The 26,648-nt window shown below is 43.2% G+C and overlaps 1 protein-coding gene across 1 annotated transcript in view; it reads left to right on the forward strand.

Annotated features, from left to right (window-relative positions):
- Nucleotides 1-26,648, forward strand: part of LOC137298942 (transient receptor potential cation channel subfamily M member-like 2) — a 56,263-nt gene that overhangs the window by 18,726 nt on the left and 10,889 nt on the right. The window contains exons 17-32 of the mRNA XM_067831328.1: nucleotides 4-104; nucleotides 667-892; nucleotides 1,232-1,354; nucleotides 1,553-1,626; nucleotides 2,482-2,575; nucleotides 11,478-11,606; nucleotides 12,818-13,072; nucleotides 13,257-13,431; nucleotides 13,880-14,042; nucleotides 20,854-21,044; nucleotides 21,983-22,121; nucleotides 22,554-22,725; nucleotides 23,133-23,247; nucleotides 24,274-24,437; nucleotides 24,665-24,750; nucleotides 25,953-26,147. Of these exons, the coding sequence (XP_067687429.1) occupies nucleotides 4-104; nucleotides 667-892; nucleotides 1,232-1,354; nucleotides 1,553-1,626; nucleotides 2,482-2,575; nucleotides 11,478-11,606; nucleotides 12,818-13,072; nucleotides 13,257-13,431; nucleotides 13,880-14,042; nucleotides 20,854-21,044; nucleotides 21,983-22,121; nucleotides 22,554-22,725; nucleotides 23,133-23,247; nucleotides 24,274-24,437; nucleotides 24,665-24,750; nucleotides 25,953-26,147 (2,402 nt within the window). The remainder of the gene's footprint in view (nucleotides 1-3; nucleotides 105-666; nucleotides 893-1,231; nucleotides 1,355-1,552; nucleotides 1,627-2,481; nucleotides 2,576-11,477; nucleotides 11,607-12,817; nucleotides 13,073-13,256; nucleotides 13,432-13,879; nucleotides 14,043-20,853; nucleotides 21,045-21,982; nucleotides 22,122-22,553; nucleotides 22,726-23,132; nucleotides 23,248-24,273; nucleotides 24,438-24,664; nucleotides 24,751-25,952; nucleotides 26,148-26,648) is intronic.

A 26,648-nucleotide genomic window follows, 5' to 3' on the forward strand; every position in this document is an offset into this window, starting at 1 on the left:
CAGGAGCAAACTGCTGCAGCTCTGGTTGCTAACAGCATTCTGAAGGCTCTGCGCAAGCGTACAGATGATGCAGAGCTGATGAAGACACTGGAATCAAATGCGAAGTGAGTCAGTCCAGGTTCCGATAGACCCCTTAAGTTGATCTCTGACATGCTTTTATGTCAATGTGAAATGTCAGAAAAGCTTGCAGTTAGAAATCTTTAATCTGCCCTTTATCCCCAGTAATGGCGGCGGGTTAGCTTTGTGGTTGAAATGTCTCTCATCACGCTGAATATTCAGGTTCAGTTCCCCACAATGGTAGAATGTAAAGCACATTTCTGGTATTCCCCACCATGATATAACTGGAATATTGCTAAAAGCAATATAAAACCGCTCGCTTGCTCATGTGTTATCCCTCCTGCACTTGTGTCCATTGTCCACAGGGACTTTCAAGACCTCTTGATTTCTACCCTGTATCTCCAATGAGCTTTAGAATATCTTCACACCTTTTCTTGTTTGGTGTGAATTTGAAGGTGTCTCCCCTCTCTACCCTGTTTCCTCTTTTTTTTAAACCTGCCTTTGTCCTCAGTAAGTTCAGGGACCTCTCTCCTGTCCTGTGTCCCCAGTGAGTTCGAGGACCTAGCAGTTTGTGTTCTCTAATCAATGCCACCTGATCTGTATTTTCAGTGAGTTTGAAGACCTGGCCGTGGGAGTCCTCAACAGTTGCTACAACTCTGATGAGCAGAAGGCTCAGGACCTGCTGATAAGAGAGCTGGAGAACTGGGGCAGGGCCACCACTGTCCTCATTGCAGTGGAAGCAGACAACAAGAAGTTTGTGTCTCAGACTGCATGTCAATCCCTTCTCAACAGTATCTGGATGGGCAAAATGTCTTTGGACACAGGGAAGATATTGGTATGTGGGCATGAGATAGCTGACAAAAGTACAAGCACCTGGTACAAAACAAAACATTCATGATCTTTTTGTCTCCCTAACTGAACATATAATTTCTGTTCAGCTGGCAGTGCTTGTCATAACAGTTGACTAACAGAATTTGATAGTGAGGATCTCTGAGCTGGTTAAAATCTGTCATGATTTCCCCATTACATAGATTGATGCTGATATCATTCTCTTTATTGTCTGGTCCAGATTTGATTATTTACACAGCCACAACATGTAGCTTGGATATTTGCCATATTCAGCTTTCTTTGGTTCTTCATCTTCAAGAATGGCCAGTATTTTTTTGTTTTGTAGCTTGTGTCCAGCTTGTTCTTCTTCCCTCTCATCTGGCTCCTCATCCGCTTCCGGGAAGAGGAGAAGGCCAAATTTGAGGCTCTTATTTCATCCCAGTCAGATGGAAAGAAGCCAGGTGTAACGGTATGTCTCATAAGGGAGCTAGCATGATCAGTAACAAAATGAGGGTAGCACATTTTTTAGGGTCACAGTGGCAAGATGACCAGAAATCAGTGTACGCTTGTTAGTATTGGTCAGATGACATCCTGGAAACATAGTGTTCATCTCACAGCTAATGACTGTTCTGATGCCTGTATATCAGCTATAACTTGTCTGCTACAGGAACCGCCACCACTGAGCAGGGAGAACACAATGTTGCTGCGAACTCCAACACGGTTGGACATGAAGGAGCATCAGTGAGTAGCCAGTTGTGATAGCCAGCAATGAGTAGCCAGTAGTGATAGCCAACAATGAGTAGCCAGTAATGATAACCAGCAATGAGTAGCAAGTAGTGGCTGCCTGCAGTGTATAGCCAGTAGTGGTATCTAGCAGTGAAAAGCCAGTAGTGGTATCCAGCAGTGAATGGCCAGTTGTGGTATCCAGCAGTTAATAGTCAAAAGTGGTAGCCATCAGTGAGTAGTCAGTAGTAGTAGCCAGCCAGTAGTAGCCAGTAGTGGATACCAGTTGTGAGTAGCCAGTTGTGGTAGCCGCAGTGAGTGGCTGATAGTGGTAGTGAGCAGTGAATGGTGAGTAGTGGTAGTCAGCAGGATGTAACCAGTTGTTGTAGCCAGTTTATGCTACACTAACAAAGTGTTGAAGCCTATATTGCTGTCTGTCTATATAACAACTTGTTGTAGTCTAGTGTATGCCAAGATATAGCTTTGTCTGTTAAGTGCATGATGTCTTGCAGCCATATTTATGCTTAGGTATGGCTCTGTCTGTTGAGTCCTAGCTCCATCTCTGAACAGTGTGGACCCGTGAAGGTCCCGGGGTAGAATAGGCCTTCAGCAACCCATGCTTGCCATAAAAGGCGACTCAGCTTGTCGTAAGAGGCGACTAACGGGATCGGGTGGTCAGGCTCGCTGACTTGGTTGACGCGTGTCATCGGTTCCCAATTGCGCAGATCGATGCTCATGTTGTTGATATCTGGATTGTCTGGTCCAGACTCGATTATTTACAGACCGCTGCCATATAGCTGTAATATTGCTGAGTGCGGCGTAAAACTAAACTCACTCACTCACACTCACTGAACAGTGTGTTACTTGTTTCAGTGAAGAACCCAAACACCGGGAAAGAAGGATCAATCCTTTCAAGAAGCTGTTTCTGTTCTATACAGCACCTGTCATCATCTTCAGCCTCAATGTGGTAAGTTGACAAGAAGGGATTTGTTTACTGAGCCATCACAGATTATTGATCAGGTTGTACAATATACACCTTCATGTGTTGAGATGCCAGGATTGATTTGTTAAGCAAGGTTTGCTGATTTGAAAAGGAGTCAACTGAAGAACGACTAAACTCAATATTTTGGTACTCTTTTTACCACTGCATATGAAAGACTTCTGGTTAGTCATAAACGGAACACATTTTTTTTTATGGTAAAGTTATCTTCTTCTCTCTTCCCCGCAAACGAAACTACAGACAGGTTACGTGACTCTGTCACCAGAGCCCTGCAGTGACGTCATAGAAGGAACGATTTTCAGTCAGTTGTATAGAAAATGTGTAGGAAGCTCGTCATTTTGCTGATTTCTCGACGTCATCAAAGACATGCCGAATTGTTGTGTTGCCGTCAATTGCTCCTGGGGGTTGGGTGATGGTGTCACTATGCACAGATTTTCACCGGACCACATAGTTTGTGCTTAAATTGATTGTTTGTGTGTGCGAAGCGAGCATTGTGGTAGCCTGTGGTATACTAAATTGGATGGTTCCCCTCCTACCACACATCCAGGATAGAAAATGGAGTTCAAGTTTCATCGAATTTTATAAAATCAAGACTCCTTACTACACATTGCTGACCAAAAGTATTTTGCATGAATATAACGCTTTCTTCCTCAGAAGCGAGGTTGTGGTCGAAGTGACAATATTATCGTAAGTAATGTTATATTGACCCCCGCCTCACTTCTGAGTGTGAAATTGTTATGTTATAAGCAATATCATGTAAAATCTCAATGTCCATCAATAAAATACATATTTTACTACCAGTGAGAAGTAACTTTAAAGTAAGTCGGTGAAAACAAACTTAAATAACATTTATCCTCAGACAGGGCACCACCATTTTTGAAAATCGTGAAGTCACGGGCTAAAGTCCGTTAGTTAGAAAATCAAGATAGGTTCAATGGCAGGTAGTCAAACAGTTTTATCTCATGATTATAAGCTAGATTGGCATAAGGAGAATTTTGATGTATTGGGAATCAAATTAAATGCTCATTTAGAAAACCTATGGGTAATCAATACAAAGAAGAGACTTGAAAATATAAAAAGAATTTTATGAGAAGACGTAATTTAACGTTGATTGGAAAAATAACCGTTGTAAAAACTGGTCAAAATGTTCTGGGCTGAATTTTAACAATTTCATAAGCCAGTTTCTTGGCAAAATGTACGAAACGCCTAACCAAGATATTCTATTTTGTTGCAGTGGAAACCATTTACTCAACCACATGATTCTATTACCAAAGCGCCACATTTTTGGTATGAATATAAGAGGACACAAACGCAGCTTCACAATCTACAGAGCATTATTAAAGGACTTTTCTGAGACAGAGAAATTTATCGATAAGAAAAACATCAACATGAAACACTTTTATAGAAAATGGAATGTCATTGCTGCAATCATGTAACTAGAAACGAGTCCTCTTCTATTGACCTCCACTTCCCTTCCAAGAGTGAAATTGTTTTGGTATAAGCAATGTCATGCAAAAATGTCCATCAATAAAATACATATTTTACTACCAGTAGAAAGTAATTTTGCTTTTGTAAGTAGGTGAAAACAAACTTGAATAGCATTCATCCTCAGACAGGGCGCCACCATTTTTGAAAATTGTCTCAAACTAAAGTCCATTTGAATTAATGAGATTATGGTTTGTTTTCATCAAGTTAGAAAATCAAAACTACTTTCTACTAGTAGTTAAAGATGTATTTGAATCATAAAGAAAAGGAGTTTGAATTACACAACCTGTAACAGAACATAAGTCAGGTCGGGGTCGAAGTGAAAATACTGCATGATAAATTTCTTTACTTGTGAAGTTTACTTGGTTTGTAAAGGTTCACTCACCAGTATGTTGACACTTTTCAATATACGTCTTTATATTTGGTCTCATAATCCTAATTACTTTATAATCATACTTGTACGCATTTTGAAACTTTGTGAAAAGAAGCAATCTACAATAACAGGAATGTAATATCTAGATACACACGCACTAGTTTATGTCATCTGCATCATTACACTTCACGACGAAACCAATGATACTGTTGAAAGCTACGACAACTTAATAAAAAGAAAATGAAAATGTTAAAATTAAAACAAATTGAAAGTTATGGGAGCAATGTCAGGCTATTACCTTGTTCAGGGAATGCATCCATCAATATTCACAAAAGTGAGTGATATATAATTCATCTGCAGATTTCCCAAATGATGTGTCTTTTAACAGTCTAATATACGAAAACGTGATGAAGCATTTCAGGTTTTTCACATTGCTGTATAGTCTCATTGGTCACCCAAGATAGCACACCTGCCAACTAATTGCATAATGTGTGTCATTCTTATAAAAAAGTAATTCAGTTAGCCAATAATGAGCAATCAATCAATGTATTGGCAGTTGATCCTTTGAAAGAAGGGTGTTGCTTTACATAGACACAGACACAACAGAGTGTACTCAGTATAAATTAGTAAATGTACATACATAAACACTACCTTTTGACAAATCCCCCATTTAAATCCGCTTAAAAGTAATTAACCAATCAGCGTTTTATCCTTTGATCGATCCAGACAAAAGAAATGCCAAATGGAGACCTTTGTCGGGTAATCTAAGTGGCGTTACCACTAATTATACCTGTTATAAATTCATTAACTGAGCATCAAGTGAATGATGACAAATAACGTGTAGGTTTATACCACCTAACGTGAATTAAAACCAGCGACACCAAGTGATTTTGACAGAATCGTCTATGAAAACAAGGGTTGTAACTTGGAAACTAGGCAAAGCAGGAGACAAAACTGAATGATAGTAGCTTGTGAGAAAATATAGCTTTCATTTTTCATAACAGCTGTCACGATTTCAGGATTGTACAAACCTGTGAATGAAATAGTTTACCCCCTGAAATGTAGATGAATTCAGCATAGACCCTCATATCTGTACCTACTATTACGTCACGGAGACGTGCCGCTCTGAGTGGTTGAAATTTCGTTTGCGGTTGAGAATTGTGCACTGTTGTCACAATTTGAGGTCGATTTGAGGTAATTAAAGATTGAAATGAGCAGTTTTAATGATGGGGTTTCATTTATAATGATGCCAGTGAGTGATTTATGCATTTGCACCCCCTAGAGTATATGTGATCTTTAACAAGACTGATGATGTAAGATGGGTGAAGCAGAGGTACACTTTTGATGGGAATACCGATGGAATATCCTCAAATCAGACCAATAACTTTGTTAAGGTTCTATTAAATACATCTTGTTCTTGACCTACACAATGTTGTTCAAGTTTTATCTGTTGTTCCTGACCTACACAGTGTTGTTCCAGTCCTCTCTGTTATGCCTGATCTATGCAATGTTCTTCAAGTCCTATCTGTTCTTCCTTACCTATACAATGTTGTTCCTGACCCTGCACAATGTTGTTTCAGTCCAATATGTTGTTCCTGACCTATCTGTTGTTCCTGACCCTACACAGTGTTATTTCAGTCCTGTCTGTTGTTTCTGACCTACACATGCTTTTTCATAGAGATCCTCCTTGGGGTTCTTATATGCATTTAAATGTTCTTTAAATTCTTGCGACAGTTGTAACCATATGTAACCGGGTGGTGTCTTGCAGACATGGTAGTTCGGTTGGGGGAGGCCGCGGCCCAGGCTTCGGCCAGGGGAAGGCTCCTCCCTCAGGGCAAACGTGAAGTGGGTCGACCATGCTGTCAGATATGCCCGGGGCAGTCGGCCCCAGCTTGACCCAAGGGGCAAGTGGGGCACAGACACCCGGTGCCGGCGGCTCAGGTCTCTCCTTGAGCACGCCTAGTGCCCCAGTGAACAGGCAGCTTAGAACTGCCCAGCCGCTGGACGCCTCGGACCTCCGTCCTTTCCTTGGACTTTTGGGAAATTGGGCTCCAGCAGGGGTGAGCCAAGTTTCTCGGCTCTTCTTAGTCCCTCGCCTCCTTCATGTTCGGCCTCGATTGCGCCCTCAACAGGATCAGTTTATGGTGATGGTTCCCTGTCCGAGGAGCACGATGAGGTAGATATGGAAGAGGAAGGGGGCGGGGAGAAGATTGCCGAGGTCCTGCCTCAGGTGGCTATCCCCGTTGCCGAGCCTGACCCCTTGGAGTTTCAGCTCCCTGGGGAGGCATTTGCGTCTGCCAAGGTTGCTGAGGCCTGTCTGTGCATTCTTCCGTCGCTGGTTGGGGAGACTGTGAATCCTCTCCTGTCTGGAACCCGCACGCTCTTCGATCTCCCCGAGATTGGCCATCAGTACCAGCTTGATGAGGATACACTATTCAAACCACTGGTGGTAGATGAGTGTGTGTACGCCTCGGTCACCCTGGGGGTCCTCCTCCTCTTCCTTGGCTTCGGCCAGGCAGGGCCGGTGGGTACCACCCTTCTCCGCATCCGCTCCAGCTCTGAGGTCCGCCTATCGTTCCTTCTAGGAAACTTATAGGTGTGCGGCCCAGCAGCTGAGATTTGGGGTCCATTCGGCGTACCTGTCAGCCTTGCAGGGTCAGTTGATGACCAAGGGAGCGCTGTTGACGACTCTCACTGACATTCACTCTCATCTGGCTCGGGACAGCATTAGGTGTTGTGCCAGTCAGAAGATGGGTGCCCTCATGGGTTTGTGAGTGCTATGGCTTACGGTAGTCAGGCACTCTCCCGCTACACTGCAGGCACTCCTCGCATTGCCCTACATGTGGGGTCCTCCCTCGTCCCTGGGACTTTGCAGGTTGTGCGGGAGGCCGCGGAGGCTGTTAGCACTTTCAAGGACTCAAAGCCCTTGTTAGAGCAACCCTCCTCGTCTCGCCAACAGCCTCCCACTCTTGCTTCGGCTTACCGTTTGGCGCTGGCGAAGGATGGTGCAAAATGGGCTCCCCCATTGCAGCACAAAAGAAGCAAGAGGGCAAAAGGTTAGGGAAAAGGTCTTGCGTTCAGCATCAGCAACAGCAGCATTTTGGGGGCAAAGGGAAGCCCGCCCCGGCTTCCCGTTAAACGTTTCCTCAGAGCCCTCGGTGTCCCTCGCACAAGCAGGCGGAGACCTGCTGACTGTGGGGGTATACTGACTTCTGCCAAATGTCCCTGTAGGCGGCGGGCTGTCACTATTCCTTTCGGAATGGCATGCAGCCACTTCAAATCTCTGGGTCCTGTCCACAAGCAGGGATGGCCACATGTCACAGTGGAAGCGAGACCCTCCGAGCTTCTCAGGGATTCGGCACATGCTTGTGCCGTTCAACGAGAAGATGGGTTTTATTCCATGTACTTCCTTGTGACCAAGGACAGAAGGTTCAGGCCCATTCTGAATCTCAGAGGTCTAAACAAGCTCATAGAGGTTCCGTCCTTCATGGATGGAGACACTGCGTTCAGTGATCTCTTCTGTAGAGACGGGATTGGCTCACGTCAATGGATCTCAAGGACGCTTACCTCCATGTCCCGATACACTCCGAGTTCAAGAAATACTTTCGGTTTTTGTTCGATGGGAAGTGTTATCAGTTTGGGGTTCTGCCTTTCAGCATCCCCACTGTGCCGAGGGTGTTCACCAAACTTATGTTGATCCCAGCTCAGCTAGCCAGGTCACAGGGCAGATGTTGTCAGTCGTACCTGGACGATTGGCTCTTGAGGGCTCTAGGGCACCTATTATCAATTTATCACACGATGCCACACATCAGGTGATGGATATCCTATTGAAGCTCGGCTGGATCATCAATCTCAAGAAATCAGACCTGACCCCTACTCAGGATCTGGTATTCTTGGGAGCATGGTTCAATACAGCGCAGGGGATTGTTTCCCTAGCCCCAGACCACATTGTCAAAGTCCAGACAACTGTGTCTCAGTTCCTCGAGTCCCCCAGGGCCACAGTGAGAACTTGGCTTCATCTGTTGGGCAATATGGCGGCTACAGTGGACGTGGTCTGGCATGCGAGGTTGAGGATGTGACCCATTCAACAGGCACTAGCCCAGTTGTGGTCCCACTTGGAGAGCTACAAGAAAGTTCTCCTGATTGGTTGATTCCTCTGCGGTGGTGGACGGAAGTCGGGAATTTGTCCAGGGAGATCTCCTTAGAGACCCTGACGCCTTCCCTCTCGATTCAGACGGACGCTTCCCTCACAGGCAGGGGGAGCGTCCTGGACGAACTATCAGTCTCGGGCTGTTGGTCCGAGCAGGAAGTCACCCTTAGTAACACATCAATCTGTTGGAAATGACAGCAGTCCGCCGGGTGTTCAAGAGCTTCGTGGAGTCAATACAGGGTCAAGTGGTTCGTCTGGAGATGGACAACCAGACCGCAATGACATATATCCTGAAGCAAGGCGGAACAGTGTCTCCATCTCTCCTTGAGGAAGCTTGACAGTTTCTGCTGTGGTGCGACCAGTTCAACATTCGGGTGTTACCCATCTATCTCCCGGGCATAGACAACGTTCGTGCAGACGTGCTCTCACGTTGTATACTAGCCCCACACGAGTGGATGTTACATTGGAGGATATTTGGGATTATTTCCAGGTTGTTCGGGTCGTTCCAGGTAGATCTGTTTGCCTCTGGAGCAATGAATCAGATTCCTGTGTTTTGCTCCCGGATACCGTATCAGAGGGCAATAGGCAATGACGCCTTTGTGCTCGATTGGACAGAGAGAGTTCTGTGGGCAATCCTGCCAGTTCCTCTGGTCTCACGAGTCCTTTCCCAGCTGGCCGTACAACCAGCTCGACCACTTGTGCTCCTGGCACCCCTTTGGTCGGCCCAAAGATGATTTCTGGTTATCATCAGGTTTCTGGCTCAGCCTCCTGTACTGTTACCCTTTCAACCGGACCTTCTATCCCAGACACAATTCTGGCTTCGCGAAGGGATTCGACAAGCGTTCAATATGAGGATAGATAGGCCTGTTATGCGCGCTGGTGTGTCGACAGGGGGATTCTCGATCCCTTTTCTGCAGACCTAGTATCTGTTTCGGTCTAAGCTGGAAGCCGGCCTAGTTAGAGGATAATTCACGGCAATTTTTGTCTCCCATATTCCTGTTGACGGTGCATTGTTGGGGCAGCACCGTCTAGTTCAGCGCTTTCTAGCAGATGTGGACAGAATCCGTTGACTATCCGATGGATTAGTCCCCTGTGGGACTTTCCGTCCTCTGTTTCATAACCTGTCGGCTCTTTCCCTCCACCTGTTGACATGGAAGACTGCTTTTCTTGTGGCGGTAACTTCTGGCAGACGGGTAGGCGACATACATGCTATGTCCGCTAACCCTGAATTGACTGTTTTCCGCAAAGATAGAGTGAGCATCAGATTGCCAGAAACTTACCATCCTAAGACAGGTAGCACCTTTCACGTACCGGCGCCTATTGAGCTCACTGCTTTCATGTAGCCTTCGCCGCCTGGTACCACTCTTCAACGTGCTCATGTCTTAGATGTCTGCAAGACCCTTAAGGCTTATATCAAACAAACGAAGGACATTCGTAAGAATGATCAGTTGTTTTACTGTTATGGTGGTGGCAAGGCTGGCCTTCCGGCGAACAAGCAAACCATCTCTAGGTGGCTTGTCTCTGCCATTTGTATGGGGTACACCTCGAAATGTCATACACCTCCTGAAGGTTTGAAGGCTCATTCAGTTAGGGCAGTGGTGATGTCTGGGGCATATGCGTCAGCCCTGCCCATTGAGGAGATCTGTTCCGTGGCTATATGGAGCCGGCCGAGCACATTCATCCGTCATTACCAGTTAGATGGACTGTCCAGCGAGAGTGCTCGGTTGGGTCAGTCAGTTCTCGCCAGTGGGCAGGGTTCGAACTGCCTAGCCGATTGAGCTAACCTCGCAATTGACAGGAAGATGGTGGTGGTGTTTTAATATATACTTTCCATCTTTTATCCCAGTGGTGGGCTCTAATATGGTGGTGGTATTCTCTGGTCTAGACTGTGTTGAGACTTTCATAGCTCCTTGGCCGGTGCCAGAGAGACAGTATTCTGAATTTATCAGTCGCCTGTCCTGGCTCCCATTTTCAGCAAGAACAGGGGAGGGGGGCCAATTTTGGCAACCTATGTAAATATCCTTGGATATAGTAGGTTTACTAGACCATCTGTTGTCCTGGCCCTGGTCCGCACCCCGCCGCAAGGCAGACAAGGTCACGTGACCAGGTAAGTGTGATTCCTTGTTACTTACTAAGATCAGTCTTTGGGAGTCTGTCTTATGCTTATAAGTACCCCAAGGAGGATCTCTATGAAAAAGAATCGAACAAACCTGTACAGGTTGCAGATTCTTTGAATAGAGTCCTCCTTGGGGTACGGCCACCCACCTCCCCACATTCTGCCTGTACTTGTTACAGAACAGAAGCGTTTGGCTTGAGGCTATAGCCTTAGGGTTACCTGCTCTTGGCTGTCACGGATCCAGGGGGCCTAGAAGGGGTGTTCTCACGAGACAAAAACGTTTTTTGTTTTGTATATATTTTTATTCAAAATTTTGTTACAACTGTCGCAAGAATTTAAAGAACATTTAGATGCTTATAAGTACCCCAAGGAGGATCTCTATTCAAAGAATCTGCAACCTCTACAGGTTTGTTCGAATATTGTTCCAGTTCTCTCTGTTGTTCCTGACCTTCACAATGTTGTTCAAGTCCTATTTGTTGTTATTGACCTACAAGATATTGTTACTGTCCTATCTGTCATTCCTAACCAACACAATGTTGTTCCAGTCCTAGATCTTGTTTTCAGTTTTTGCTTTTGTTTCTGACCTACAGAATCTTGTTCCAGTCCTTTCAGTTATTTCTGACCTGCTCAATGTTGTTGCAGTCCTATCTGTTGTTCTAACGTTTTTCCATTATTATCCGTTGTTCTTTACCTATACAGTGTTGTTCCAGTCCAGTTGTTTCTGACGGTGAACAATGTTTTCTAGGTTTCCTATCTGGTGTTCCTGGCAATCTACAGCTACATCCTACTCATCAACTTTAATAAAGACTTCACGGTGTTGGAAGGAATTCTCATATTCTGGGTATTCACCATCATGGTGGAAGAGTGCCGGCAGGTAAGTGAAGTAACTTTAGGGGTTAGGATTGGGGTAGGAAGATGTTCTTGAGTTTGCCTCACAAGATGGACATTCATAGGCAGAGTGAGTTTAATATTACTGTCAGCATTATTCCTGAAATCTCATGACAGCTAACACACCTGCCAACTGTCACGCATTTGGCATACAAATCAAGCTTTTTCTAACAAAATGATGCTTTTACAACCACGCAGTGAAATCTCGTGCATTTAAAAAAGTTATCATTATCGCCATTTGCCAGTCTCCAAAGTGTTGACTTGGGGGCTGCACCCACCTAGGCTGCTTGTGGGGACTCTGTCCTAAACCTGACCAATACACCAGCTTTTGGTAAAATCTTACTCGCTGGAAATATTGTAGGTTGGCATTCCTAAATCATGTATGTTAGTGAAATTTTGTCCAGACAGCTTTTGCCTGGGAGAAGATGCAATAAACCACACCTTCAGGGTAAAGGTCATGTAGGTCGGCAATATACACATCCTAACCATACGGTTGACAACCAAGGAAAAGAAGAAGTTATGTATTCACTATGGAAGAACCAATGATATCCTTCATCCTGTAGTTATGAATGATGTTTAACTAATCAAGGAATATACAGATACAATGCCTGAATTGCATGTATATATGTGTGCATCTGAGTTCTTGATGCTTGCCACGAAAGGCGACTATTCTTGTCATAAGAGGCGACTAACGGGATCCGGTGGTCAGACTCACTGACTTGGTTGACACATGTCATCGGTTCCCAATTGCGAAGATCGATGCTCATGTTGTTGATCACTGGATTGTCGCCATATAGCTGTAATATTGCTGAGTGCGGCGTAAAACTAAACTCACTCACTCACTGAGTTCTTGACAGAAATAAGTAGGATTTGTTTGTTTGTTTGTTTGTTGTTGAATGCCATTTTCAACAGTATTCCAGCTATATGATGGTGGTTTGCAAATAAGTGAGTCTGAACCAGACAATCCACTGATCAACAGCATGAGCATCAATCTATGCAGTTGGTATATGACTTTGGTCAACCAAGTCAGCGACACTGACTACCTGATCCAGTTAGTTACCTTCAGCATTGCTGAAGACCAACTCTTACTGAGATGATGTAGATGATGAGATGATGTAGACTTTTGTCCAGCATTGCTTTGACTGAAAAGAAACTGTCTTCAGTAATTGTAATGTGATGAGACTGCTTGTGCTGCAGATTGTTGCCAACAATGCAACGTCCATCAAATCCAAGCTGTATAGCTACTTCACTGACTCCTGGAACATCCTTGACATCATCACCATCGTCCTCTTTACCACTGGCATGATCCTCCGCTTCATCCCCAATGATGAGTGCTTTAATGCAGCTCGGGTTGTCCTCAGCATCAACCTCATCTCCTTCTTCTTCCGCATCCTGCACATATTCTCTGTGAACAAACAACTGGGGCCTAAACTGGTCATGATCAGAAGAATGGTAGGTACAAGTGAGAGATTCACTTAAGGACTTGCTGCTTGTGAGGTACTGAGTCAGTCTGCAGCAAAATCTTGTCATTAACAGTGGCATTGAGCCTTTCCTTTTGATCAATCAAAGATGACAGTATATGTCAAGAAACTGTTTTCATCTACATCTTGCCAATATCGATTGTTGTCCATTCCAGATTGATGACCTTATGTCATTTGTTGTGATCTTGATGGTGTTTATTGTGGCGTATGCCATAGCATCTGAGGCCATCTTGTACCCTAACCAAGAGTTGACATGGGAACTTATGTACCGTCTGCCCCGGAAAGCATACTGGACTATCTATGGAGAGCTATTCCTGGAGGAAATTGAAGGTATTTGTCAGTATAGTGGAAAAGAAATGGTGGCTAGCATTTATTATCTGCACTGCCATGATGCAAACTTCTATTTGTGGATATCCATTTTAATCGCCTGCTTTATCTGTTGTGAAACCTGGTCTACAAGCCATTGGTCATATTCTCCAACTCCTTGGGTCCCCAAACTTCATGATGTTAGAAGTCAGTTAGTTGGTAGGGTGGCCAGACTCTGTGACATAACATCCTTATCATGATGTTTTCAGTCAGTGGTGTTCAATCAGTCTGTGCTTGTCTGCCATCTTGACAAATCCTTCAGATCTTTAAGGGGCTGACTGTGGGGCAAGCAGACAAGGGGTTGACAGTGGGGCAAGCAGCCAGGCAAGGTGGGGTTAACAGTGGTGTAAGCAGACAGGCAAGGTGGGGTTGACAGTGTTGACAATATATAAAACATATTTATGTATCACAGGGACAGCGGAGCCAGCTTGTAGTGATGACCCAGCCCTTTACTTGACTGATCAGGCTGACCGATGTCCAACCAACCAGGGCAAGTACCTGGTACCAATTCTGATGGGTATCTACATCCTCCTGACCAACGTCCTCCTCCTTAACCTCCTCATCGCCATGTTCAGGTAGAAAGACATCTTACACAATTGGTACCCAATTTGTAATACTCCTCTGAAGCGATTTACTCCCTGATTATTGATATGTAAATACATATAATTTTTAAAGATCTATAGTATGCATACATGATTTATTCAAGATAAATTGTGATTGTTTCTGTTTCAGATGTTCTGTAGCAATGCAAATGGTTCAGGCTTAATATTGAGACTTTTTAACAGTTGTGTTTTGGGAAAGAGTCGTTATTGATCTGCAGTTGTGCTGCTGGCTGGTTATTCAATGTGAAATGATGTATGAAGTGTTGGGCTTAAAGGTTCTGGTATTTTGGGTGATTTATTAATTTATTAGTAGTTTTTGACTTGCACTACTGAAGCTGCTGGAGGTACATTAGGGATCAGGTGATTCAGGTGGTGCTATGTTTCAGTGGTAATTCATCATTTGAGCTTGCACTGCTACGTTTTATACAGTTCATCATTTAAACTGGTGGTGCTCTGTTTCAGCAATACTTCATCAATCGACTTTGGCGCTGTTGTTTTTCAGCTATGTGTTTGAGATGATGCAGCAGAATACTGATAGCATCTGGAAGTTCAGTCGGCTGCAGGTTGTCATGGAGTACTGTCTGCGACCCAACCTTCCACCACCATTTATCATTATCAGTCACCTCATTCTACTCTGTCGCTGGTTCAAGCACTGCAGCTGTTCCAAACTTGGCACAGAAAGTTCAGGGTTTTGTAAGTTGCATGTTGTGCATGTGCATGTGCATGTGCATGTGCATGTGCATGTGCATGTGCATGTATTCTCTTCCTCCACCTCTATGGGCTTGAGTGTTATTCTCCCTCCTGCTGCTACTGCTGTATCTCCTGCTTGTCATTTATTGCTAGCATTCAAACTCGTAGCACTAAGACAAGAGTATCGCTTCTACTCTTACTTAGACTTTAAGCGTTTGAGGTGCTGAGATTGCTTGGGGCAAACTGGTCAGTGTAGCTGAGTGGCTACTGCATTCGTTCGTCATGCCGAAGAACTGGGTTGGATTCCCCACCTGGGCACAATGTGTGAAGGCCATTTGTGGTACCCCCCACTGTGTTATTGCTGGAATATTGCTAAAAGTGGCATAAAATGTTACTCACTCACTTTGTACATATAGTTTTTAACTTGCTTAAATTAATTCTGCTTCTGCTGTGGAACTTGAGGTAATGTTAGCATGACATCTGTGTATGGTTTCAAGTCAGGGCGTCAGTTTGTTTTGCCTGTTGTGAAATAAATATGTGCAGATGCCTGTTATGTTCACTTACCTGTACCTGTATCCTTCGTTTCACGTACCTGGCTTCTGTGACCTATTTCTTACTACTTAGGGTGCTTTACAACATCCCTGTGTATTACCCACTAGAAATAATGTTGTCAGGCCTGTGTATCCATGTGAATAACCCTCTACAGTCACAGTCTAACTTGGATATCCCTGTGTATAATCAGCCTTATCTTACCTCACACAAAAATGTTTTCTGATTGGCTGCGTACTCTTCTGTTGCTTTTAGTGTACCTCACTTAAAAGTGAGCAACATTTTCTTTGTATCTGGCCGGGAATGCCGAGCTCATTTGGTACTTTGTGGTGGTAATTCTTTGTCTTGAATAACATTGAATCATGTATGATGTATGAAAATTACTGATGGTTTGTGAATGCAAATTGATGGAAGTGAATGCAAATTGACAAAAAGATTTGTACCCATGTTTCAAACAATTCAAAATTAACATTGAGGTGTTTGGTAAGATAAATTTGTTGTACACTGGTCGCTCGGGTCCCATGGGTTGATGTACTTTCGATGTTCAGGCTCAAGGAACATAAACAATCATTAGTGGTACATCATCCCATGTCCTCCTCGTGACCAGTGAACAACTTATAATATATAGCTTGTCTTGCTTAGGTATCTCTGTGTGTAATCCACTAAATGTACCTAGTGTGGCTTGTCTAACCTTCTGAATAACCCTCTACAATCACCTTGTTTGGTTGGAATATAACTCTCTATAGTCAACAAGACTGCGTGGAATATGCCTGTATCTAACCACCTATAATCCGCTAGACTATCTTGCATATGCCTGTATCTAACCACCTATAATCCGCTAGACTAACTTGCATATGCCTGTATCTAACCACCTATAATCCGCTAGACTAACTTGCATATGCCTGTGTCTAACCACCTGTATTCAGCTAGACTAACTTGCATATGCCTGTGTCTAACCACCTATAATCTGCTAGACTAACTTGCATATGCCTGTGTCTAGCTGCCTATGTTCCAGAGCTATGAGCATGATCTAGTGTATGGATATGTGCGCTGTATAAATGTCCAATAATATACTCAGTTTCACTGCCTTGGATATGCCTGTGTCTAGCCACCTATATTCAGCTAGACTAACTTGGATATGCCAGTTGATTATCCACGAAGGCAACTACATTGCCTTGGATATTACTTACTATGATTTGCCTAGACTGCCTTGAATATGCCTATATCTAGCCATCTGTATTTAGCTGATCTTGGATGTGACTTACTCAGGCCCCCAAAGTAACTGAAGGAATTACAGCAACTTATAGGAAAAGGTCGACCTGCCCCTGTAGGTTGTTTGCATCTGAACATCGGAAGCCTCCAGGGGCATGGTTTACGACGCTCTTCTGCAGTGACAATCTTTTCCTAAAAAAATAGTCTGCAGCCCCAACAACACCTCATACTTAAATGCATTCAACACAGGTGGTCAAAGCTGGATAATTATACAAATGAAATAGTAGAAACTGAAAACTAAACTCACCAAGACGGGTGCACCTTCCAGTGACACCATGTTTTGATGTGTGGGTTTACAGACGCGACTGACAAATCATGGAACGAAGTGGAGAAATCTCTGAAGATGGCTGAGCATGTTTCAAGTATTACAGACATTACTGCCGATAGGGGCATTGTGTTTATGTTATTACAGCTAAACTACCAATATCGCTGCAATTTTTCCGCGAGTGGGCTGCGTTTCTTTACATTTGAGATGCGAGTCCTTCAAATTTGCAGTAATTCCTTCAGTTACTTATATCTGCCTGTTACTAAGATTTACCTAGACTGCTTTACATATGCCACATATATGGTCTCTGATATATGGTCTGTATATTCAGCTAGTCTTCCTTCAATATATAGGTGCCTGGCCAATTGTATTAGCTAGACTGCCTTGGATATGCCAGTGTAATACCCACTATATTTACCTAGACTGCCTTGAATATCCCTCCATCTAGTCCCCTATATCTACATACCTGTATACAATATCCCTGTGTCAAGCCCTCTATATCTACATACCTGTCTACAATATCCGTGTGTCAAGCCCTCTATATCTACATACCTGTCTACAATATCCCTGTGTCAAGCCCTCTATATCTACATACCTGTCTACAGTATCCCTGTGTCAAGCCCTCTATATCTACATACCTGTCTACAGTATCCCTGTGTCAAACCCTCTATATCTACATACCTGTCTACAGTATCCCTGTGTCAAGCCCTCTATATCTACATACCTGTCTACAATATCCGTGTGTCAAGCCCTCTATATCTACATACCTGTCTACAGTATCCCTGTGTCAAACCCTCTATATCTACATACCTGTCTACAGTATCCTTGTGTCAAGCCTCCTATATCTACATACCTGTCTACAGTATCCCTGTGTCAAACCCTCTATATCTACATACCTGTCTACAGTATCCCTGTGTCAAGCCTCCTATATCTACATACCTGTCTACAGTATCCCTGTGTCAAGCCCTCTATATCTACATACCTGTCTACAATATCCGTGTGTCAAGCCCTCTATATCTACATACCTGTCTACAGTATCCCTGTGTCAAGCCCTCTATATCTACATACCTGTCTACAGTATCCCTGTGTCAAGCCCTCTATATCTACATACCTGTCTACAGTATCCCTGTGTCAAACCCTCTATATCTACATACCTGTCTACAGTATCCCTGTGTCAAGCCCTCTATATCTACATACCTGTGTACAGTATCCCTGTGTCAAGCCTCCTATATCTACATACCTGTCTACAGTATCCCTGTGTCAAGCCTCCTATATCTACATACCTGTCTACAGTATCCCTGTGTCAAGCCCTCTATATCTACATACCTGTCTACAGTATTCCTGTGTCAAGCCCTCTATATCTACATACCTGTCTACAGTATTCCTGTGTCAAGCCCTCTATATCTACATACCTGTCTACAATATCCGTGTGTCAAGCCCTCTATATCTACATACCTGTCTACAGTATCCCTGTGTCAAGCCCTCAATATCTACATACCTGTCTACAATATCCCTGTGTCAAACAGTCTATATCTACATACCTGTCTACAATATCCCTGTGTATTATAAATCTCCAACAATGACATTATTTGGCTTGAATATCCCTGTCTAGCTCCCTAAATTTACATATCTGTCTGCAATATCCCTGTGTATTATAAACCTACAACAACGACATTGTTTGGCTTAAATATCCCAGTGTCAAGCCCCTATATTTACATATCTTTCTGCAATATCCCTGTGTATTATAAACCTCCAACAATGACATCATTTGGCTTGAATATGCCTGTGTCTAGTTCACTATATTTACATAACTGTCTGTAATATCCCTGTGTATAGCCTCCAACTACAACATCGTTTGGCTTGAATATCCCAGTGTCTAGCTCCCTATATTTACATATCTGTCTGCAATATATCCCTGTGTATGACCTCCAACTACGACATCATTTGACTTGAATATCTCTGTGAATTATCCAATACATGAACATGATATAACTGAGAGTGTGTTATCCACTTTCATTCTTTATCAACCTTCCATAACCCATGACAATTTTATTGTCAGCCTTGCATAGCTCATTGTGGTTTCTCTGTCTGCCTTGAATAACCGAGACCCAGTCTCTTATGTCTAGCATAGTGCATGATGTGCCTGACTTAACAAAGTTTGGTTCCAACTCACACATTGTAACTCTTCATAGACGTTCAGACTGGACACATTAATCCTGAAGTTGATGACATGTTCAATCAGCAGCAGTGCACACCACACCCACTGTCAGATCACTTCTTACCTTGTTTGCAAGGCCACATACACCCTGTCTTCTAGTCCCTCCCACTCAATCTTCTAGTCCATACACACACACACACACACACACACACACACACACACACACACACACACACACACACACACACACACACACACACACACACACACACACACACACAGACACAGACAGACAGACACAGACACACAGACAGAGTCTTCTAGTCATCACCTTCACTGTCATCATTCAAGTACCCCCACCTACCCCCATCACCCGCCTGCTAGTCATTCCCCTCTTTGTCTTCATGCACACACTCTGTCCTCTAGCAGGGTTGGAGTCGCATACAGCAGTGGTTCACAGAACCATGGTTATTCTTCTAATTGTGGAAGATGTGAAGTTCCATTCATTTTCTTTCTGTGCCTTACTGTCTGATGTCCAGAGACATGGCCTGTGCATGTGAAGTGTGGATATTGAAGGAGTGTCTTCCTCATTTGTCTAAAGAAGCTGGTGGACTTACGTGTCACCTCATTAGCTTCTTGGGCCTCAAGCTGTATATACTTAGGAGTAGTTGTACTGCCAACTGTAAGCACCCAGCAGTAGTTGTACTGACAACAGTATGCACCCAGCAGTAGTTGTACTGCCAACTGTATGCACCCAGCAGTAGTTGTACTGCCGACTATATGCACCCAGCAGTAGTTTTACTGCCAGCTGTATGCACCCATCAGTAATTGTACTGCCGACTGTATGCACCTAGCAGTAGTTGTACTGCCAACTGTACATGTATATAGCCAGCAGTAGTGGTACTGCTGACTGTATGTACCTAGCAGTAGTTGTACTGCTGACTGTATGTACCTAGCAGTAGTGGTACTGCCAACTATGTACCCAGCAGTGGATGTTGTGTAACTGCTATGCATGCAGCCATTGTTGTCCTCCAAAAGATGGCCACTCTAATTCATGCCTGTCTCTCCTGTTGTGTTTGTTCTTTGTGGTTCTGTAGTGATGATCTCCACTGTCCAGGAGGTTGTTTATGATCCAAGTGATGTTTATTCCCTACTGTCTAAGAGCTTGTTAGTGATCCAAGTGGTGTTTATTCCCTACTGTCCAGGAGCTTGTTTGTGATCCAAGTAGTGTTTATTCCCTACTGTCCAGGAATTTGTTAATTATCCAAGTGGTGTATACTTCTGCACTGTTCAGATGATTGCTTATTACCGTTTGGTGTAGATATGCTTTGTTTAGCAAGATTGTTTGTTGTGGAAGTTATTTGTTCTGTGCATTTTGTCCATGTTCTTCCTCTGTCATGTCTTGATGTTCTCAGGGATGGTTTGCAGTTACTTTTAGGAATGTTCAGTTGGAATGTTTCTGTTTTTAGCTCTGGTTTACAAAGTCTCCAAAATTGTATTAAATTGATGAAATGCCTGTTTCTCACTGACCATGTTTCAACCTTCAGTGAAAGTTGGTTCTAGAGTATTGGATAAACAAACTAGTCCAGTATTGGGTAAACAAACTGGTTTTTCTTCTGGCAGTCCATCTGTCAAACAGGCTTAAAGTGGGTTCAGATTGATATGTAGCTAAAGAATTCTGGTTTCTAAACTTGTTTCCAGATGGAAGACACATTGTGCATGGCCTTTACACTAAGTTGAAGGCAAGAATGCATGATGATAGTTTGTCACTGGAATGTTCATGGTCATGAGAAACAGGAGAATGTTTTCTGTATAAATCTTGACAATGACATGGTTGGTGTGGTTTTCAGCTACACCTTCCAGCAAATCCAGGACAACACTGAGCTATACTGGTACTTCCAGCGCTTCCAGCTGATCATCGAGTACCACTCCCGCCCTACCCTCCCTCCCCCATTCATAGTCTTCAGTCATTTCATTTACTTGTGCAAATGTTGCTTCCATCGGTGTTGTGGAAAGACAGGGGATAATCCTGGTGGTCTGCGTAAGTAGAAGCTACACATGGTTACAACCAAAACTATCATCTTACTGAGGTCACAATAACACGTCATGTGGAGATCCACATGCTTCAGATTCATACAAAATATTCTGATCCTGTCAAAATGAACACAGTGACTGATAATTTTGCATAAATATTTAGAGGTATTTTGTGATAAGTACTCAGTAGGAGATATGTTGTTTGTGACCAGAGTGAACAGTTTCCCAGCTCTGCTGTAACATATTATTCTCTCTATCTCTCTGTTTCTCTTTCTGTGTTTCCCAGTTACTAGTTTCTGGCACTGTCTTCTTTTCAACTGACTTGATTTCAGTTTTAAAGGTGAAGCATTATTATTCGTGTGTTTTATTTTTCTTTTTTATTGTGTCAACATGTCTGAACAAAATTTTTCTGATATGCCAGCAAAGTATCTGGTATATTTAAATAATACTTATGTACGTATTAGTGTCGAATGTTTGTTGTAAGTGTTACTTACATTGATGCCAGCTCAGTACAAGAAGTGTCAAAGTAATGTTTGTGATGAGAACATTACAAGTGTTGCTACATGATGGCGAATAACTGGCCGTGTTTTGTCAGAAGAGATGCATTGCCTTTGACATTACAAAATGATATACTTTGGTTGTTGTTTTTTATTCCTGGTTTACCTTGATTATAAGTCCAGTTTGCCAGCACCATTGCCATGCTTGTAGGTATCACCTAAGTAGAAAGCGTCTGAGCACTTTTGTTCCACATTTAGCTGACCTGCTCTGGTATTACTGAGTACTGTTCAGAGTAATGTTCAATTAGAGTATAGCATCAAAGTGTGTGTGTTATAACAACAGTATTATGTGTGTCTGTTGTGCATGATTCATGTAAGCAATACTTGTGTAGCATCTGTGTCTGTTTTATCCATATGAAGTCACAGCTTATATGTGATCTGTCTTCAGGGAAGGTGTATAAGGATAAGAAAATGGAAGAGAAACAACTGGTTCAGTGGGAGAATGTCATCGCTGATGCCTTCCTCTTGAAGACTGACGAACAGGAGAAGGAGTCTGTTGGGAACCAAGTTCAAGCAACCCTTGCCAGGTGATCCACAAACAGAACAATCCTGAGAATGTAGATAATGGGAAAAGCTGGGATGTTTTTATCTGTGATCCACAAACAGAACATTCCTGAGAATGTAGATAATGGGAAAAGCTGGGATGTGTTTATCTGTGATCCACAAACAGAACATTCCTGAGAATGTAGATAGCTGGGATGTATTTATCTCTGATCCACAAACAGATCAGTCTGGAGAATGTACTAGATGAGTTAAGCTGGGTTGTGTTAGGAGTATCTGAGAACCTCAAACAGATCAGTCCTGAGAATGTAGCTGAAGTAATTGCCTAGACTGGTATAAACATAGACCCTATATGTCGCCAGACAAAAATCCACATACAAAATCGAGATGAGCAGGTGAAAATCTGTAAACCTTTCCTGTCATCAAGGCAACCATGTTCATGTGATATTCTCTGTCAGATTGGACCTGCTTGCAACAAAAGTTGATGACCTCCAGGACATGCAGACAGTAGGGGGCACTGTTCTGGCAGCTGGGGCTGTGGTGAGACAGGATGCTGCTGACAATGAACCCAGTGCAGTGCAGTATATGCCACCCGAGCTGGATGAGAGACTCAAACTCATTGAGGGCCAGGTAATGGGCATTGTTTGTGTGCTAAGATTGGTGTGCAGTTCATCACTGCATTTGTTTTGAATTTGTAGCTGATTATATGTAGTGTGTGTTACCGTCTTTAGTTTCTGCACCTGGCAGAAACTACCCTGATGCAACATACAGGGTGTATGTTATTATGACATTCACATAAGGGTTTTTCTGATATAAATGCTTCAAGTCTTCCTTGAATATGGCTTAAGTATGGCACTAATGTAATATATACTCTGAATGTGTCTTAATTGTGCTTTGAAAATGAAGTTTTTCAAATTACAGTTAAGTACTTTGACTCCTAATATCTGTCTAAATGTATTTTCTGAAATCATTAGCATGTTGACTCATCTGACCTTTTAATCTTGCCAGTTATATTGGAGTGGGTGCCTTGTTTTCAGATGGTGCACACATTTAAGGCTCTGGACTGGATCATGAAGTCTCTGGCCCAGAACAACATGGCAAGCAGGGAGCCACGCCCTGTACTGCCTGACCCAGAGCTTGCAATTAAAGAACGTAGGTCCTTATTGTGCTGAGGAATCATGTATTCTTACACATCCATGGGGGAGAGACCCATGTTAAAAAAACTGTATCAGACATATGTGGGAGATTCTCATATACATGATTGGCTACTCCAGGAGATGAGCTGAAGTCAGATTATGATGGATTTCTTACTTGAAATTCATATTTCTCCTGCTTCAATTGAGTGCAGACTGGTTGCTCAGGCCAAACACCTTTATACTTTCCTGTTGTATCTTAAATGGGTGTTAATAAAACAAATTTAGAACAGATAACAACACGAATATATCTCAAGAGGTTACAATGTCTTCAAACCCTCCATTTGTTCATGTCTGCAAAACCGAAAATCATCTGCATCTAAGTTGCAACTCTTTAGAGTGTTTCAATAATTTCCTTTGATCTGGACTTATCTAAACGTTTTGTATTATAAGCACTAATGCTATGAACAATTATGAAATTAGAATCTATTCAACCCTGAAGCTGTGCAATTTTATGGTTTGTAGAAACTGATTATTGTGCACACATTTGCTATAGGTCCACATCCACTTTTGTGTGCAACTGCTGTAGGTCCACATCTACTTGTATGTGTGCATCTGTTGTAGGTCCACATCTACCTGTGTGTATGCATGCAACTGTTGTAGGTCCACATCTACCTGTGTGTTTACATCTGCTGTAGGTCCACATCCACCTTTATGTGTGTATCTGCCATAGGTCCACATCTGCCTCTGTGTGTGTGTGTGTGTGTTTGTGTACCCTTGGCCTACATCCACGTCTGTGTGTGCGCATGCATGTGTGCATGCATCTGCTTTAAGTCCACCTCTACCTGTTTGTGTGTGGGCATCTCCTGTAGGTCCACATCCACCTGTCTCTGTGCACACATACTTTGCAGGTCCACATCTACATGTGTGTGTACATCTGCTGTAGGCCCACCCACCTGTGTGTATAAGCATCTGCCTTATGTCCCCATCTACCTGTATGTGCATTTGCTTTTGGTCCACATCTTCCTATGTGGGTTTCTTGCAGGTCAGCAGCGGAAGGACGAGGAGGACAAACAAGACCGCAACCTTGTGCGGTCTCTCCGCATACAGCGCTACCAATACCACTTTGAGTCTCGTAACTCCCCCTACCCAGGCTCCCATCCCCCGGTTCATCGTTTCACAGTGCCTGATGAGAAAGTGCTGTGGAGTGTAAGTGTTTTCATTATGTGCCAGTCATGTGGATTTGTATACATGAGTGTCGTTATCCTCTGCATTTCTGTTAATAGATTTTGTTTCTGAAGCAGATCTTGGAAACTGTAGACAATGCAAATATGCTGTCTGTTCCTATCTCATCATTACATGTAATAACAACAAGTGTTTAACATTGTTAGGCATATTGACAACTTCAGAGTAATGTATGCTTCTGTGTATTGCAGGAACCCTTCCCTGAATATATGCCAGTTCTACACAGCCAGGACTCCATAAAGAACCAGTCCTGGGCTGACCCAGATCTTATGACACTGTAAGTAAATGCCACATTCATGGCTACAGCGACTTTATGACCACTGACTGTATGCCCATTGATAAAATGTGCAGTGACTGTATGCCCATTGATAAGATGTGCAGTGACTGTATGCCCATTGATAAAATGTTCAGTGACTGTATGCCCATTGATACAATGTGCAGTGACTGTATTCCCATTGATACAATGTTCACTGACTGTATGCCCATTGATAAAATGTGCAGTGACTGTATGCCCATTGATACAATGTTCAGTGACTGTATTCCCATTGATAAAATGTTCAGTGACTGTATGCCCATTGATACAATGTGCAGTGACTGTATTCCCATTGATACAATGTGCAGTGACTGTATGCCCATTGATACGATGTTCAGTGACTGTATTCCCATTAATACTATGTGCAGTGACTGTATTCCCATTGACAGTATGTGCAGTGACTGTATGCCCCTTGACAGTATGTCCATAAAATTGATTGTATATCTGTTGACAGTATGCCATAGGCTGTATGCTCGTTGACTGTATGCCCATTTGACTGTACTTTCCTTGCCTTTTGGCCTGTTGACTGTATGTCCATTGACTCTTTACTTGTTGTCAGTTTGCCTGTTGACTTTGTGCCTGTTTGCCTGTTGACTGTATGCCCATTGATTATGCCTGTTGACTATGTCTGTTAACTGTATGCCATTAACTATATGCCCAACGACTATATGCCTCTTTACTGTATGCTTGCTTACCACATAACCGTTGACCTTTTACCTGTATTTCTATTTACTGTATGCCCACTGACAATGTGCCTTTTGACAGTATGCTCATTGACTATATGCCTGTTGACTATATCTGTTAACTGTATGCCATTGACTATATGCCCAACAACTGTATGCCTCTTTACTGTATGCTTGCTTACCACATGACCATTGACCTTTTTACCTGTGTTTCCATTTACTGTATGCTCATTGACTATATGCCATTTGACAGTAAGCCCATTGACTTGCTGTAAATCTGGTTGTCTTTTAGTTTGCAAGCACTGTATTTTTTACGTCTTTATTAGTATAGACTTAATGAAAAGATCATTGTTTTTTGCATCTTTCCTCATTTTCTATGTGCATTGTGATTTTGCTGTTGATCCCATGCATATTGTTGATATGTAATACATAATAAAGTGAGATTTGAAACATGATATGTTCCATCATTTCCAATGTTTACAGACCTGTTGCACAGCGGAACATCTTAACATTCAATGGTTTTGACAAAAAAAATAACGTGGATAGATCAAGTCATTTGGGCAAATATGACATTGTTGATGGTCTTCCTATCAATCCTCGGGGTCGAACTGGAATAACAGGAAGAGGCAGTCTGGGCCGATGGGGCCCCAACCATGCTGGAGATCCAGTTGTGACCAGGTGGGTAAGGTTGTGGAATCAGTCTGGTTACAGGTGTGAGGTTTGGTGAGAAAGATGTCAAGGGTGTACCTGGTAGCGTAGACTGGACTCAAGGTGTGAGGGGTGGTCAGGATAACTGAGCTCAAGGTGTGAGGGGTGGTGTAGAATGGACTCAAGGTGTGATCGTGGGTTCATGAGTTAGTCTGGACTCGAGGTGTGAGGGATGGTGAGGTAGACTTAATTCAAGGTGAGATGGGTGGTGAGGTAAGCCTGATTCAGGGTGTGAGGGGTGATGAGGTAGACTTGATTCAAGGTGTGACGGGTGATGAGATAGACTTGATTCAAGGTGTGAGAAGTGGTGAGGTAGACTTGACTCAAGATGTGAGAAGTGGTGAGGTAGACTGGGTGGTGTGAGGGGTGGTGGGTAACCTGGACCCAAGGCATATGGGCCAGTGCAGGAGCTGTGTCTCACTGTACAAGGGAACCAAGCCCCAGAGAACACAGACAACAGATGTCATGACC

Source organism: Haliotis asinina, chromosome 10 (assembly GCF_037392515.1).
Source record: "Haliotis asinina isolate JCU_RB_2024 chromosome 10, JCU_Hal_asi_v2, whole genome shotgun sequence".
Classification (NCBI taxonomy): domain Eukaryota; kingdom Metazoa; phylum Mollusca; class Gastropoda; order Lepetellida; family Haliotidae; genus Haliotis; species Haliotis asinina.